A 17,674-nucleotide genomic window follows, 5' to 3' on the forward strand; every position below is an offset into this window, starting at 1 on the left:
TGACAACAGCAGTATCCTCACTGAGACTCTCCTGGGGGGAGGGACGGAGGAGATGAGGAGGGTCTGTGGTCAGCAGTGGCTCTCAAAGATGCCCAAGTCCTTATCGCCAGAACCTCTGGCTAAATCACCTCCAAGCCAAAGGGGAGCTAAGGTTGCAGGTGAAATTAAGGTTGCTAATCGGTGACCCTGAGATGGGTGGGTGATCCTGGATTATCTGGGTGGCCCAATGTCATCACAAGCATCCTTAAAAATGTGTGTGTGTGTGTGTGTGTGTGTGTGTGAGAGAGAGAGAGAGAGAGAGAGAGAGAGAGAGAGAGAGAGAGAGAGGTGGGGAGAGAGAAAGAGAGAGTCAGAGTTGGAGAAAGACATGTGAGGATGGCAGAAGCAGGTCGGAGAGATGCTCTGCAGCTGGCGTGAAGACAGAGGAAGGAGCCACAAGCCAAGGAGTGCAGGTGCCTCCAGCAGCTGGAAAGGCTGGGGACGGAACTTCCCCCAGAGTCTCCAGAGAGGAGGGCAGCCCCGCCCAGGCCTGGACTCTGGCCCAGTGACAACGGTTTCGGACTTATGAACCGAAAGAGCACCGTGTGTGTTGTTTGAAGTCACTGAGTTTATGGTAATGACACAGTCACAATGGGAAACTAAAACAGGGCCCCCCTGGGAAGACAGAGAATAAATCTAAGTCCCCTGCCATCACGCACTCATCAAAGGGTTCAGGGAGACACAAAAGCCGATTCTAGACTGTTCCATGTCATGAGTCAGCTCCCAGAGCAGGCCCATGGGAGACAATAAATAGCAATTCCTGGAAAGAAGATAGGAGAGAAGAATAAAGGAAGGGAGGGAGGGAGGGAGAGAGGGAGGGAGGGAGAGAGGGAAGGATGGAGGGAGGGAGGGAGGGAGGGAGGGAGGGAGGGAGGGAGGGAGGCAGTGCCTTGTATGTGCTCACTTGCTCTCTGACTCTCCAAGGAAAGGTTGGGGGCAGAGGGACAAGATGTTTCCCAAACTTAGTTGGCCACAGAACCCTTTTCTCATGGAACTACCGCTCCCTGGAAGTGACTTTGGGAAATGTAGCCTTCGGCCATGGGGAGCCACCCATGGTTGCAGAGCAACTAATAGGAGGGAAGAGACCAGCTGGCATGGCTCAGTGGTCAAGCACGGACCTAGGAACCAGGAGGTCACGGTCCCATTCCCACCCAGGGCACCTGCCGGGGTTGTGGGCTCCATCCCAGTGTGGGGATGTGCAGGAGGCAGCTGATCAATGATTCTCTCTCATCATTGATGTTTCTCTCCCTCTCCCTCTCCCTTCCTCTCTGAAATCAATAAAAATATTTTTTTAAAGAGATGGTGGGATGGAGATGAGTAAGTCAAACACGACCAAGATCTGGCCCGAGTCCAAGTGCTGCAGCTGCTGACTCCTCACTTCCAAGTTCCCACAGCCCTCCTGCCCTGAGAGCACCCCGGGTGGGTGGGCCAGCGGTCAAGTTACAGTTCCTGAAAAGTCCGAGTTACAGTCCCTGGGGTTGCAGCGGGGTCTGCACCCGGGGCCCGCTCCCCCACAGACCCCGGGGAGGTGAGCGTGGCCCCTGCAGGCCCCCGCAGACCCGGGACAGATCTCCACACAGCGCTGTCACACTGTCCCCTGCGTCTCCGTCCCAGCCACCACCCTCGGGGCCAGCCCTGTCACTGGCTGGCCTGCAGCCGGGCCCACAGTGCCTGACCCCCAGCAGGCACTCGGAATGGCTTGCCTTCCCTCCGCCCTCGCTCTGTGCCAGGAGCTGTACTCAGCACTTTTCACACAGGAGCCCACGGGATTCTTCCCACAGCCCTGCGAGGCCGCCGCTGCTCTTACCCCCCCTTCCGTGGGCGGGGAAACCGAAGCACAGAGAAGTGACTTAGCTTGCCAAGAGCACCCTATGGTGAGTGTCAGAAGCAGGGTACAAAGTTGGCAGGATGACCCAAAACTCATACTTTTTTTTTTTTTTTAATATTTCATCTCTTAATGTTTTGTTTTGTTTTAATATATTTTCATTTATTTCAGAGAGGAAGGGAGAGAGTGGGAGAGAGAGAAACATCAATGATAAGAGAGACTCATTGATTGGCTGCCTCCTGCCTGCCCCACACTGGGGATTAAGCCCGCAACCCAGATAGATGCCCTGACCCGGAATCAAACCATGACTTCCTGGTTCACAGGTCAACACTCAACCACTGAGCCAGGTCAGCCGGGCAAAAGCCCATATACATACCTTTAACCAAAATGTCTACACCCTCCCAAAAAAAAGACAAGCGATGGGCCAGATTCAACAAGATGAGGCGTGGGACGTAGAATAAGGGCCCCCACAAAGATGTCCACATCCTAATCCCTGGAGCGTGTGGCTAGGAGTATGTTCCCTTAACTGGCAAGAAACTATGCCAACGTGATTCGGTTCAGGATTCTCAGATGAGACAGCCCCGGGTCCTCCGTGTGGGCCCCGTGGAATCACAAGGGGAAAGTCAGAGAAGGCGACAAGGCAGTGGAAGCAGAGGTCAGAGTGGCCGGGGCCACGGGCCAAGGAATGCAGGCAGCCCCCACCCGCTGGGAGAGCCCAGGAAGCACGCTGCCCCCGAGGTCCAGAAGGAATGTGACCTCCCTGCACTCTGGCCTCGGCTCTGAGAGGGTAAACGTGTTCTAAACCAGTGATCGGCAAACTGCGGCTCGCAAGCCACATGCGGCTCTTTGGCCCCTTGAGTATGGCTCTTCCACAAAACACCGTGGCCTGGGTGAGTCTATTTTGAAAAAGTGGCGTTAGAAGAAGTTTATGTTTAAAAAATGTGGCTCTCCAAAGAAATGTCGAATGTTGTGCTATTGATATTTGGCTCTGTTGACTAAGGAGTTTGCCGACCACTGTTCTAAACCACCACAAGAGAAAGCCAACAGAACACGTCAGCGGGATGAACAGAAGACCCTACCTTCGGATTGGAACGAATCGACAACATAACGTGGTGGCCAAGAAAATGGGGAATCTTGGGCTACATCAACAGAAGTGAGGGGCGGCAGTGAGGGAGGTGTTGGTGCCTCTGGTACCTGAGATGGAGATGAGGGGCCCCAGCGCTGCAGAGCGCTCCGTACGTCCACGCTCCCGCCCCACGGGACAGACCTGGTGCTTTTCTCCAAAACTCGCTTCTGTCCCGGGCCCGGTTTTCCTGCCTCCAGAACCGACCACCATTCACCCAGAGGCAGAGCCCCCATCGGACAGGATCCCGCACCCCCTCCTGCTCCCTGCACTTGCCCTCACCCATCAGCAGGTCCTGCGGATTCCGCTCTAAAGGACTGTCCTGGTTCTGCTGGCCCTTCGCCTGGACCACCGCACCAGCCCGGCTCCCTGCTCGCCCACCCGTCCCACCGCAGCAGAGGGGAACGGGAACGCCACAACAGTCAGGTGCTTCCCTCCCCCTCTGCACCGCAGCCCACAGAGGCCTGGGCGATTCCTTACTTCCCTGCCTTCTCCACCACATCCCTCCTGCCCACGCTGGCTCCTTCCCGTTCCTCCCCTCGCTCTCTGGGCCGATGCTCCTGCTCAGGTCCCACGGCAGACCCCCTCCTTCCTCCCTGTGCACGTCACCTCCTCCCGGAGGCCCTCCTGGTTATAGTCACCTCCACGGCAACGAGCTCCAGCCTGTCTGTCGGCAAGGGAATGTCAGTTCCATGAGGCAGAGGCTGGCTGGGCTGGGCATGGGGTTCCCCCCGGCATCCAGAACACTCCTGGCACACAGTAGGGCTCAACCAATGTTTGGGGAATGAATGGATTGGTAAGACAGGCCGGTGTTGCTCAGTGGTTGAGCATCACCCATGAACCAGGAGGTCACGGTTCCATTCCCAGTGAGGGCACATGCCAGGTTGCAAGCTCGGTCCCCAATGAGGAACATGCAGGAGGCAGCCGATTGCTGTTCCTCTCTCATCCTTTATGTTTCTGTCTCTCTCTCCCTCTCCCTTCCTCTCTCTCTCAAAATCACCTGTGAACAGGCATCGCACCCAGGCCACGGGAGGAAGGAATGCTGGGGTCCTGGGCGGTGCGATTGGCCAGGGGGCCCCGGCCCCGGGGGGAGCCTGCACATGGCTGGCAGGCAATCCCAAGGCGAAGCCCACTTACTCCTGCAGCCCAGCTCCCACCACCACGAATGGGTGGACGCTTTGAGGAGACAGATTTCAGCGCCCCGTAAAGGCCATCTAAAGGTGGCGCTAACCCAGGGGAGCAGGAGCTGCCTTGGGCGGGAGTGAGCGCCCCGTCCCCAGAGGCCTGCAAGCGGAGGCTGATGATCACCATGCCTGGCACAGGGCAGCTGCTCCTGTGAGGTTTCCTAAATGCATGCATGAATGAATGAATGCATGAATGAATGAATGAATAAATGCATGTATGCATGAATGAATGAATGAATACTTAAGTACTTGGATGAATGTCCTCCAAGATCCAGGCGCTCTGAGAAAGTGGACTGAGGGGCGTATAGAAAGTCCCTTCCCAGCAGCGAGGCCACTGAGAATGCCCCGTGGGTTTTGACCACGGGCAGCGAAGATTCTGGAGGAGGGCTTGCTACTCAGAGCCCAATAGCCCGCGGGTGGGAGGAGAGAGAGACGCCAGAGGACTGGCCCTGACCTGGAGCTGCCTCTGTGGACATGCTCTCCTTCCGGTCTGGGACTCCGGTCCTGCTCTGCCCCTGACCCGTCCGGGAACGGCGAGCGAAACCCTCCCACCTCTGGGCCTCATGTCCTCGTCTGGAAAATGGGGGTCACGATCGCCTAACCTGTGCCCAAGCGAAGTGGGGCGAGGCGGGTGCACATGAGCCTCAGGGTGAATCACATCGAACTCAAGAAGCGCGTCTGGGTCACACAGGAGTGGGAGCGGCGGCGGGGACTTCCAGTAAAGCTGCCCTTCGCCCAGCACTGGCTGCTCTCAAGCTGACTAATGCCCCCCCCCCCCACACACACACACACACACACCACTCCATGCACCTCACCCCCCTGGCCTCTCTGAGGAGGGGAGGCCCTGATTCCCACCAGCCTGAACCTGCTTTCCCCTGCACGTCTGTCCATCCGTCTGTCCATCAGGGCCTCCCTCTCGGGGACAGGGTCATCTCATCCAGGCAGACCTGGCCTTCCTGTAGAAGGTGGGCGCCCTGGGGACACCCCCTTTCCTAAGCAGACCCAGACCATCTGTCCAGCCCTCCTGCCAGAGAATCCCACGTGAGCACGTGAGCTCGTGAGCTCGTTATTTATCCCCAGCAAAGAGCCATCGGAGCACCCCCCTCAGCCCGCTCCCCCCACTCCCCGAGGCTCACATGGGGCCCAGGTCTACATCTGGCTGAGAGTGGGGGCGTGGAGGTGGGAGGGAGGCTTGCCTCAGCCTCAGCCTGGCCTGAACATGACTGGGCGGTGGGGTGGGTCCTAAGTTGTCAGGGAAAGGCCTTAGGCCTCCAGCCGCAGTCCCCCAGCCCCTCCCGGGTGCCTCTTGGAGAAGGTGGGGGCCAGAAAGGGGAGGGAGCCCAGGATTCTTCTCTCCAGATGGGGGAGTAATCGGAGTCACATTACAAAAACCACTCTTGGGGCAGAGGCCAAATCTCTTTCTCAGAATGTGACGCACAGCTAGAACGCATTCCTGCTGCCGCCAAACCAGGAAAAACGGGTTGAAATTTCAAGCCCTGATTGTTTTGTTTTGTGTGTGTTTTTTTTCCCTAATAGTGAACTTTTCAAACGTTTCCTGGAGCGACAGAAATGGAAGAGGCTGGAGGGGCCGGGTGGGGCGAGCACCAAGCCCCCTCCCCCACGGCGCCCGCCCCGCCAAGAAGCGGCCCAGTGTCTCAGCCTCTCTCTGGTCGGAGGGAAATGCAAATGAAGACAACAAAGATAGGGCCTTATCGCTGGTTACATTGACAAAAATACAAACTGCAGATAAGATCGAGAGTCGGTTAGGATGTGGGGAACTTGCTACTCTCTGGCGGGCGGCCGTGGGAGGGCGAGCTGGCGGCCTCCTGGAAGGCGGGTCCGCCGCATCTTTCAATGTGTACACGTTCCTCCAGCACCCGCGTCCCCTCCTCAGCCTCCCCGTCCCCTCCCCTCCCCTCAGCCTCCTCCCCTCCGCTCAGCCTCCGCTCTGGAAGAGGCACACACAGCCCCACGCATCCACACGTCACCCATCCATCAGGGAGGTCATTAAACCGGGGGCACTCGCCCCCCTCCCCCACCTCGGACAGAATCCTGCTTCTAACCCATGTGCTCCGTATGGTGCAGTCCCGGCCAAGCCCGGTGCGTTCTAGAAACCAAAGGAAGACCACGATTCGTCTGTGAAGGAGTCAGGATGAGACAGTGTCCAAACACTTCACTGTGTCTGTCCGGCTTCCACCCCTGGCGCTGAGGATATGGCGCTGTATCCCGTGTGTAATAAGATGCGAGTTATTGTTTTGACTTAAGGAGGTTCCACTCCACAGAAAGGAAGCACATGGTCTCCCGCCACCAAATACTAGCCAAGCTCCCCGAGTCCCGGACACATCCCTCCCTCCCGCCCTCCCTCCCTCCCTCCCCTTGAGCTCCCCAAGACCTGGGCACCCCAGACCCCCCCTCCACCGGGCCATCAGCAACGGGCTCAGGGGGCTGGGCTGGTTCTCCGCTGCGTCTGTCCGGTCACCCTGTCAGCAGCCTCCTCCGCCCTCTGTTGCATGGGGAGGGGGAGCGGGGAGGGATGGGGGGCGCGGGGGCGACCTCTCAGTGTCCCATTGAAGAGGGAAGGGGGTGCCTGGGAAGAGGGGGAAGGGGCACCTGCATTCCCCCACTCCTGCCTGAAGCCCGCCCGCCTGCCCGAGGATTCAAAAGCATGTCACCCACCTCTCCCTCCTTCATCAGCCAGTGGCCGCTTAGGGGCCGGGGTGTGTAGCGAGGAGAGCCCCAACAGCAGCCTCTCTGGCCTGCCCGGCCCTGGGGTCCTCACCTAACCCGCCCTGACCCCCACCCACAAGCAGCCGCTCTGCTGCCCACAGACCCGCAGCTCAGTGGCTGCGGAATAAGTGAATAATCTGCCTGGCGGGGGAGGGCACCCCCACAGCTGTCAGCGCCCTCCCACCTCACCACACTGCGTATGCGGGTCCCCCTGCCTGCCCCCGCAGCCCCTCACTCCGGCGGGCGGGGACGGAGGAGAGGGGGCTCCTTCCTCCTGTGTCCTGCGTGCCCCACGCGATCCGGGCTCCAGGCGGCGGCGGGGAGAGGGCGCTCTGGACCGCCAGTGCCTCCCCCGGCCCCCAGCACCCCCTTACCTGCGGGAGGGCGTGGAGCACCCCCAGGAGCAGCAGCCCCAGCACGGCGGCGGCGCGAAGAGCGAGCATCCCGGAGGAGCTGGGCTGGAGGCGCCGGGCTCAGCGGGACGGGACCAGCTGCCTCCCCGGTGCCCAGCCTCACGCTGCGAAGTCGCTGCCCCTCCCCAAGTCTCGCCTTGGCTCCCCCTCCTCTGCCTCCCGGAGGCGCCCGGTGGACCCTGAGCCGCTTCAAAGAACCGGCCACCTGGCAGCGAAGAGAAGAAGAGGGACAGACACGTGCGGGGTGACTCAGAGCAGGGCACGCCCCCCGCGCTGTGCAGGGCTCCTCCTGGGCTCCAGAGGGCTGGCCCCTTCCAGGGGCCGGAGGGGCGGAGAGGGCAGCTCCCGCCCTGCAGGGAGGGACTCCCGGGGCGGGTCCCAGCGGTCTCAGGGCACGCCCACCCCACGGAAAAGCAGAACCTGAGTGGGTTCCTGCTCCTGCTACGGACCAGCTCACACGTCTCTCCTCCGGGGAGAGTGTTTGGAAGAGACTGGAGGAGGGAGACTGAAGAGAGCCCCCCACCACCACCACCACCACTAACCCCATTCATGTGTGTTCACTGCAAAATGCAACAGCAGAAGGATGGGGGGGGGGGGTGGTGAGTGGGTGGGTAGGTGGATGAATGGGTGGATGGGTGGGTGGGTAGGTGAGTGAATGGGTGGATGGGTGGGTGGATGGATGGGTGGGTAGGTGAGTGAATGGGTGGATGGGTGGGTTGGTGAGGGGATGGGTGGGTTGGGGAAGGATGGTGAGTGGGCAGGTGATGAATAGATGGGTGAGTGGGTGGGTGTATGGGTGGTGGGGGATGGATTGGTAAGTGAGTGAATGGGTGATTGGGAGACGGATGGGTGAGTGAGTGGGTGGTGGGTGGATGGATGAATAGATGGATGGGTGGAGGGTAGGTGGGTGGATGGAAGGTGGGTGGGATAGGTGAGTGGGTGGGTGGGTTGGGGACAGATGGGTGGGTAGGTGAGTGAATAAATAGATGGGTGAGTGAGTAAATGGGTGGGTGGGATAGGAGAGTGGGTGATTGGGTGGGTGGATGGGTGGGTAGGTGAGTGAATGGGTGGGTGGATGGGTGGGTAGATGAGTGGACGGGTGGGTTGGGGACAGATAGTGAGTGGGTGGGTGGATGAACAGATGGGTGGATGGATGGATGGGTGGTGGGGGATGGGTTGGTAGGTGAGTGGATGGGTGATTGGGAGACGGATGGGTGGGTGAGTGGGTGGTGGGTAGATGAATGAATAGATGGATGGGTAGATGGATGGGTGGGTGGGATAGGTGAGTAGATGGATGGGCAAATGGGGGATGGGCAGGCGGGTGAGTAGGCAGGTGGACTATCGGAGGGACTGATGGTGAGAAGAACAGAGCATTTGGTTATCGATTCACGGGTGTCCCCTGCCCCTGAGTTATGTGCCCAGGAGAGGAGCCTAATGGTCTGACCTGGGAGAGGAGGCATGCCCACCCCATTCGAAGGAAGTCTCGTTGGCATGGATGCCTCTCCCTACACGTGCCTCTCCCTCCCACGGGCTCTCTGTTTCTCACACCCTGCACCCTCCACAGTTTGCTGAGCATCCGAGCAGGCTGCGGTCAAGGGCTCGTTCACTTGCCTTGCCTTTGCTTTTCTTCCGATGGGGAAACCGAGGCCCAACACAGGCAGCCAGTCCCGGGGATCCGATGGCTCCCCCATGCCGGGCATGGCCCTCGGCCCCCTCGGAGGTCTGCACCTCGGCCTCCCTGCAAGGTGTCCTCAGCCCCATCCTGCAACATGGCCCCCTAGCCCTTGTCTCCCACCGGGACCCGCCCAGGAGAGGGGCCACCCCCTGCCGAGCCTCCTGGAGCTCCTGGCTTCTCCCTGGAGAACCTGCCTCACCGGGTGCTCTCCCTGGGCACCGGGCCTGGGGTGCGTGAGCTGGAACCCTGTTAAACAATCAAGGAAGTGGTTCCGGGAGTGACCCCGGAGGATGGCCACAGGCCCGGGCAGCGGTGGGCACCCCAGCATGCTCCTTCCCCGTCCACAGGTTTGCCCTGCAGACCCGCAGGCGCTCTGAATAAACACATGTTTGTTCACCACGCAAACGCAACCCAACAACATCAGGATGCTGACACCAGGGGAAACTCAAGCCGACACTATTACACGTTCCAAAAGTTCCATCTTTCTAGCAATTGAAGAGATGCAAATTACAACCACCTCTGATCTCTCTGAGCCATTAACTCGTTAGGGTTTTTTTTTGTTTTTTTTTTCCTTTATAACAACAACTTGGGTAAAATCCCACCCCAAAGTGGAACATGCATTCAGACGCTGCTGGTAAATGTTGCAACCCTTTTCAGAAAGCCATCGGCAATTCTTAGCAAAGTCCCCCCCCACACACACACACACACACACACACACAAATTACGGCTCATGGTTCAGTAATTTCACCCCAGCAAAGAAAAACTGAGGAAATGGTTCAACTGGGGAGAAAAAAAAAAAAAAAAAAAACTATAAATAAGTAATGTTTCCTGAAATAGTATTTGTAAATTTTGGAAATATGCCAAGAATCACAACTGAGAATGGTTAAGTAAATTGTGGTATGTGCTTTTAATGAAATACTACACACCAATTAAAAATAATCATTATAGCCGAAACCGGTTTGGCTCAGTGGATAGAGCGTCAGCCTGCGGATTGAAAGGTCCCAGGTTCGATTCTGGTCAAAGGCATGTGTCTTGGTTACGGGCACATCCCCAGTAGGGAGTGTGCAGGAGGCAGCTGATTGATGTTTCTAGCTCTCTGTCTCTCTCCTTTCCTCTCTATAAAAAATCAATAAAATTTTTTTTTATTTTATTGATTATGGTATCACATAATTGTCCTCATCCCCCCATTCCCATCCCAAACCCCTCCCACATATGCCCCCACCCCCCTGTTGTCCATGGCCACTGGCTAGGCCCATATGCATGCACACAAGTCCTTTGGTTGATCTCTCCCCCTTACCCCAATAAAATATATCTAAAAAGATTTTAAAAAGTCATGGTTTAAAAAAGTAATACTAATCATTATATTAAATTGATCATGATAGCCCAGCCAGCGTGGCTCAGTGATTGGGCATTGACCTATGAACCAGGAGGTCACGGTTCAATTCCTGGTCAAGGTACATGCCTGGGTTGCAGGCTCGAGGCAGGAGATCAATGATTCTTTCTCATCACTGGTATTTCCGTCTCTCTCCCTCCCTCTTCCTCTTTAAAATCCATTAAAAAATTTTTTAATTAAAATAATTTTTCAAGCCGAAGCCGGTTTGGCTCAGTGGTAGAGCGTCGGTCTGCGGACTGAAAGGTCCCAGGTTCGATTCCGGTCAGGGGCATGTACATTGGTTGCGGGCACATCCCCGGTGGGGGGTGTGCAGGAGGCAGCTGGTCAATGTTTCTCTCTCATGACATTTCTAGCTCTCTATCTCTCTCTCTTCCTCTCTGTAAAAAGATCAATAAAATATATTTTAAAAAAATAAAATACAATAATAATAATAATTTTTCAAGATCATCATAGCAATGGACACCTGTCTCTCTCTCCTGTCCTTCTCTTCCCTAGACTTTCTAAAGGGATCTTGCAGAGGTGCGGGAGCGGGAGGGGGAAGGAAGCTGGGTTTTCGTCACCTGAGAATTTATAACATTTACTTAACGGTAATAACAATAGATGGCTTTGAGTGCTTACTTTCTGCTAAGAGTTTTCAGGAAACGATGTTCCTTGAATCCTCGGGGAAACCCCATGGAGAAGATCCTATTGTGCCCATTCTGCAGGTGAGAAACTGAGGCACAGAGCCACGACTCCACTAGGGTCCCAGAGCCAATGGTACCCAAGACCAGTCTCATTTCTCTAGCTTCACTGGCAGCCTCTTCCCCTCACCCCTGCTCCAGTCACACACGCCACGCTTCCCCCCTCCACGCCTTTGCCCACCCTGGCCCTCCACATAGCACACGCCTCAGGCCCGCCTCTTTGCTGCTTTCCTGGCACTGCTCCTGCCCCTCCCCCAGCATCTTCCCAGCCAGAAAGGCGGTTTCTGTCGTTTTTTGTGCCTCAATTCTAGAACTGATCTCGCTGTGTCAGGACTGTAATGACTGGCTGTGCCATCCATCTGGCCCAGGAAGGGGGGCTCCCGGAGAGCCAGGGTGCTTGGGACGCGGCTGTGAGCTGGTGATGGGTGGCAGGGAACGTGCCCCATCCCGGGGGAGGCGGCCTGAGCGGGGGACGTGAGGAGGCCTAGGAAACCGCAGCTGGGACAGCTGGGGGGACTCTAGAGAGAAGGCCCGGGATGGAGGCGCCTGGGGTTTCGACTTGTCTGCAGGTCTCAGGCGCCTTGAACTCTGAGCGCGTGTGAAAGTGCTTTGAAGAGCCCGGAGGGGAAGTCCCTGGCCCGCAGCGCAGGCCCTGATGTGGGATGGTAGGGGTCAAGGCCCCTCCTCGCCACGGGAGCCAGGCTGGGCCTGCAGGAGGCGGGCAGGTGAGCAGCGTCTCAGAGCAAGGGGGCGGGAGGCAGGTGCGGCAGCGGGCTCTCCGGAGGGAACGGAACCCGTGTCACCGAAGGGATGCTGAGCAAGACACCAGGCTCTGGCCCGGCTCAGGAAATTCAGGGGCTTCCCCAACAGCTGGGAACCCCAGCCCCAAATGGCCCCAAAATACCCTCCGCAGAGAGAAGGATGCTTTCTGCCCCGGGCAGCCGCAGGCAGGTAGGAGGCTGCAAACCGGAGGGGGAAAGCCTGCCTCTTTCTGCTCTGATTGGCCCAGGCAGTTTTTGGGGTGCCTTTCCCAGGTGCCTCGGGGAGAGTAGGCCTCTTCGTGGGGGGCTTCTCCGGCAGGACCTGCCTCCAACTCAAACCCCAGAAGTCTCCCCTTCTCGAGGCCCAGGGCACCAGCTGCAACTTGGTCACTCGGCTCCGGTCCCTCGGACGGTGGCGAGAAGTGGCCACTGAAGGCCGGTGTCAGGGAGTTCACTCCTCAGAGTTGGGGCTCCCCCCTGCCTGAGCGAACCCCAGCAGCCGACCCCACCCCCGACTCCCACCCCACAACCCTGTAACCAGGCCCTTGGCCGGACATGTAATCCTGGCAACAAGATTTCAAGTCAGTGTAGCTATCCCCATTTCACAGATGAGCAGACTAAGTAACTTGCCTGGAGGTCACACACCTTGAGCGTGGCAAGGCTGCGATGTGGCTCCCAAACCCTCTGACTCTGAGGCGCCAGCTGCCTTCTCAGCCCCGCCTAGGCCCCTGCCGCCCTTGCTTTCCCAGGAGAAAGAGCACGAGGCAGGTGACTGGTCTGACCACGTGACTGCAGGCCAGTGGCTTCTCTTCTCTGAGTGTGCCGGTTACCTAAACGTAGCAACTTAGAGCAACGAGAAGCATCATGTCACCTCATATCTGTAGGTCAGCAATTCAGGAGAGACTTGGTGGGGACTCTGGCTCAGGGGTCTCTCAGATGTCAGCTGGGCCCTGGCCAGTTGCTCAGTGGTTAGAACTTCGGCCATCAGACTGATGGGCTGTGGATTTCGATTCCGATTGAGGGCAGAGGCAGGCATGTACCTCAGTTGCAGGCCCGATCCCCAGTCCCAGTCAGGGCACATGCGGGAGGCAACCCATCGACGTGTCTCTCATCTCCTATTGACGTTTCTCCCTCTGTCTCCCCCTCCCTTCTGCTCTCTCTAAAAATCAATGGCCCTAGCCGGCTTGGCTCAGGGGATAGAGCATGGGCCTGCTGACTGAAGGGTCACGGGTTTGATTCCAGTCAAGGGCATATGCCTGGCTTGCTGGTTTGCTGTCGCGAAGGAGGCAGCCAACCAATGATTCCCTCTCATCATTGATGTTTCTCTCTCTCCCTCTCCCTTCCTCTCTGAAATCAACAAAAATATTTTATAAATAAATAAATATCCATGGAAAAAGATATCCCTGGGAGAGGATTAACATCAACACAAAGTGCCAGCTGGGACTGCAATCATCTGCCGGCTCGACTGCGGCTGAGCACCGTGGGCAGGAAGCTGCTGGTGTCCTCACAGGACGCGGCAGGCCTCCCCCAGAGCAAGGGACCCCAAGAGAGCCAGGTGCAAGCCACGCTGGGGACCGAGCCTCAGAAGTCACATCTGATCATGTCCACGATACATGTAACACAGCCTGGCTCTCCCCAGGGTGGGGGGGACTGCACAGGTGTGAGAATACCAGGAGACAGGTGGGGATCCTTGAGACATAGTTCCTTCTTTGCCAGATGTGCCAGCCGTGGATGTTACCGCTCCCAGGCAGCCTCCAGGCTTGCACTGTGCCCTGAATAGAACAGGGGGCAGAGAAAGCTCTTTGGGGTGCAAGGGGAGGAATGGAAAGGGCTGCGCTGCCATTTGCCCACTCCCCCTGGACACCCGGGCCCCTGCTCTGGCCCCACACCTCTCCATTTAAGTCCACAGCTGGAGTGCTCCTCGCCTGGCGTTCCCCTCCTCAGGGGACGGACGTACCGTGGCATTCACCGGTCCAGCCCAAAGCGAGTCACACAGCGACTGCGGGCCAGGCAAGACCTGGGGGTCAGAGGTCCTTCCCAGCCGTCGGGTGATGCAGGCAGGTGGCCACGTCCCGTGCCTCAGCGCAGGCCAGCTTGCTGCTGGCACAGCCACGGTGGGGGCACTTCCCCAACCCTCTGGCACCCAGTGGGGTTCCTCCGGGGTTCCAGCTGGTAGGGGGCAGCTCTGGGTATGGGAAGACTCTATGGTGAGTCGGGAGCCTGGGTTTGAGCCCAGATCTGCAGTCAGCACGTGCCCGCCCTCTCCGGGCTGCAGCGCCTTTATTTGATTTGACGGCTTTATTGGTGACATCAGGGGCTGGGAACCGATGGCCTGCCTCAGAGGCCCCTGGTCTGAGGCGCGGGGACAGAGAGAGGAGGTCTGCTTCCCGTCAAGTCTGGGGGACACTTCCAGCTCCGCTCCGCGGGGTCAATTCCTGTCTCTGACACGTCCTAGCTGTGTGGTGTCAGGCAAGTCACTCACCCTCTCTGAGCCTCAATTTCTATTTTATTTTATTTTTTAAAGGATTTAAGTTTTATTTGTTTAGAAAGAGGAAGAGAGAGAGAGAGAGAGAGAGAGAGAGAGAGAGAGAGAGAGAGAGAGAGAACACGATGGGCTGTCTCCTTCATGCACACGATCAGTGATCGAACCCAAAACCTGGATCAAACCCTGACCGGAAATCGAACCCGCAGCCTTCTGGTGCACGGACGACGCTCCAACCCCCCAGACCTTCCGGCTCACAGGCCGTTGTGAATGGGGTGAGTCATTTAGATGCTCAGGAAACCAAAGCGAGTCCAGTATTAATCACAGAACCAGAGGCGCTGGGCACAAAAAAGAACAGAAGCAACCGGAGGCCACAGAACCAACCGGCAGCTCAGTCAAGGATAGCGTGTGTCCTGGGCGGTGCCTTGCAGGGATGTCCCTGATGCTGTGTCCGGACAGGAGGGCCTGGGGCAGCCCCCCGAGAGGGAAGGAGGGAGGGAAACAGAGAGAGAGAGGGAGAGAGAGAGAGAGAGAGAGAGAGAGAGAGAGAGAGAGAGAGAGAGAGCGCCATTCCTCACCAGGCTCTTCCTATCCAGTGAGGCCCCCGCCCCATGAGCACCGCCCCCACTGGCAGATGGAACATCAAGGCTGGGGGTGCTGGCTTCTCGGGGGGGAAAAGAAGAGAGACCCGGGCAGGGATGTTGCCGTCTGTTCAGTGCCTGCCACCCGGGTGGCGTCCAGCAAAGAAAAGCAGAATGAATAAGCCACAGGTGCTTGTAAGGCAGCCTGCAGTGTGTGTGTGTGTGTGTGTGTGTGTGTGTGTGTGTGTGTGTGTGTTTGTTTTTAAATCCTGGGAGAGAGGTGGTCAGAGGACTGGGTGCTTTTGCTTGAAATACTGGGCACTCAGCGATGATCCTACACAGGCAAGCCAGATCAGTAAGAGGCAGTTCGTGCAGTGAAGCCCACAGTGAGCATGGCATCGGTCTCTGCCACCGCTTACACACTGCGCAGGCTAAGAAAGGAAAATGACATCTGTGGGCCATCCTGTCTACCTAAGAGTCTCTTCCGCAGTGAAAGTCTTCTGAAAGGTGTGTCTGAGGTCCAATTGTTTTTATTCTCTCAGCTCATTCTGAGAGACCCATCCGCAACAGCCCTCCCCTAGATCTTCTTGTCACTCATATTCCAACCTTGCTCTCCCCCAACCAGGGCGAGACAATGACTTTGCCTCCGAAATCAGTACAGATGGTGATTGTAGGCCAACATTTCCTTTCGGGCAAAGCAAACATTGGATTGTTATGCTTGGTGTTCTGGCCAAAAAGAGGTTGAATTGTCTGCACTGTCTTTCGGGGCCACTCCTGTAGGATCCATAAGGCTGCAGACTATTTCCCTTCAGCATTTCATAGAGAACCAAGCACAGGTGCTTTATCTCTATTCAAATGGTCACAGGAAACTACCCAGGAAGCCATGCATGGTATGCACTGAGGAGCTCATGATGTGAACAAGGGGGTGTCTGTGATCTGACTGTGCAAATTATTTATGCCTTCAGGATCTGGTTTGTTATGGAATGAGACTATTTAAAGCTGGGTATAGCTTGCCCGGCCAGGTGGCTCAATGGTTGAGTGTCAACCTATGAACTGGGAGGTCATGGTTTGATTCCAGTCAGGGGCATATGCCCGATGGCAGGGTCCCCCGTCCACAGAGACTCGCTCCCTGTCCCGGGTCATCAAGTTGATGTCTTCTCAGGGCAAAGCTTGGGCAGGGTGTCTCATGGGGTTGGGGATGGGGGGTCTCCTAACCCCCGTGGTCGGCAAACTGTGGCTCCCGAGCCACATGCGGCTCTTTGGCCCCTTGAGTGTGGCTCTTCCACAAAATACCACGGCCTGGGAGAGCCTATTTTGAAGAAGTGGCATTAGAAGTTTAAAAAATTTCAGTCGCTATACTGTTGATATTTGGCTCTGTTGACTAATGAATTTGCCGACCCCTGTCCTAACCGGTGACACAGCTCACCTGCACCCATACGGGTGTGGCAAGCCAACTAGTTGCTCTACAATTGTTAGCAACTCCGGATGCTATAATCATGAAATCAACAGGTATTTATTGTGCGGCGCCCCGGAACAAAAACTCCTTATCTACTCGTGTGGCTGGACCCCGACGAGGTGGCCGCAGGTTGAGAAGAGACCCCTGGTCCCGCCTCTGTGGGCGGTGGGCCATGAGTATGTGATCTGGCTTGCCTGTGTAGGATTATTGCTGAGTGCCCAGTATTTCCTGTGCGCCCAGCACAGAGCTGAGGCCCATCAGCGTTCATCTGTGCACACCACAGGACAGGAGGCTCAGGGAGGCTAACCAGGTGCTCCAGGCACTGCCTGGGGGTGACCCCGTGGGACTGGAACCCAGCTCTGCCTGACTTGGCCAAATGCTTTTGTTTTGGAAACACCTGGCTACTCCGATGACATTTTGTTAGCTCGAGGCTTTTCTTTCCTTCCTCTTTTGAGCGGGAAGCACTGGTGCGCGAACCAGGTCTGCTGTGCGCTGTGCATGTCCTTCTGAGTCCCGGGAGGGGAGGCGGAGTAGCTGGCCCGCCCCTGCGGTTCTGCAGGCCGAGCTCCCTGCACGAGGCTGAGGCCTGGGTGCCCTGACCCGGTCATTCTGAAATCAGGGGCCCCCCCGGGGAAGGATGCAGGCCGCGGAGAGCGCGGGGCCGGCTCAGGCTCGGGGCTGGAGATGACTCACCTGCTGCTATTTGTGCCTCATCTGTTTCTCGGTCTGATTGGGCTGCGCGAGGGCCGAGCCTCCTTACTCGGTGCTGAGTAAGCAGCCCGAGCCGCCCTCCCTGCCCACCTCGGGGCTCATCTGGAGCTCCCTCTCCTCGCCCTCAGTGGCGGCGGGCCCCTGGGGGCTGCAGGAAGTTCCCCCCAACTGCCCTGATCCAGGTCTTCCCAGCAGCCGCCGGTCCTGGCTCCCCGGCCCCTCTTCCCTCCGCTCTCAGTTCACACGTCGCTGTCTCAGGGAGCCCTCTCCAACGATACCCGCCCTTCGCCATCTCGGGGGTGGCCCTCGCCATGTGCTGGGGCGGAGTCTGCCCTCCCTGACGGTCACCAGTGGGTAATTAACTAACTGCCCCATTGGTTCTCCCGTCTCAGCTGCAGGCAACTCCATCCTTCCCGTCTCCCAGGCCAAACCCCTTGAGCTGTTCTCCACTCACCCTCCATCGTGCCCCCACTCACCCTCACCCGCCCGCGGCTCGGTTTCACCTCAGGGCCTTTGCACTGCTGCCCCCTGTCTGCGTGGCTCCCTCTCTCCCTCCCTCTCTCATTCTTCATGTCTTTGCTCTGTGAGGTCTTTCCTGACCATTTTGCTTAATGTTGCACCCTT

General features: G+C 57.5%; 1 protein-coding gene across 2 annotated transcripts in view; it reads right to left on the minus strand.

The window, feature by feature from the left end:
* TNFRSF8 (TNF receptor superfamily member 8) overlaps positions 1-15,121 on the minus strand; it is a 66,798-nt gene extending 51,677 nt beyond the window's left edge. The window contains exon 1 of one of the 2 annotated variants that reach the window (XM_084875340.1): positions 14,881-15,121. Coding sequence is in view for 1 of the 2 variants with exons in the window: in XM_084875339.1 (XP_084731465.1) it covers positions 7,273-7,341 (69 nt within the window). In the remaining variant the exon portion in view is untranslated. Of the gene's footprint in view, positions 1-7,272; positions 7,514-14,880 lie in introns of those variants that run through there. The other variant, XM_084875339.1, reaches the window with a different exon arrangement.
* Positions 15,122-17,674: the final 2,553 nt, after the last annotated feature.

The sequence above is a fragment of the Pipistrellus hanaki genome (assembly GCF_964339955.1).
Source record: "Pipistrellus hanaki genome assembly, chromosome: 2".
NCBI lineage: Eukaryota > Metazoa > Chordata > Mammalia > Chiroptera > Vespertilionidae > Pipistrellus > Pipistrellus hanaki.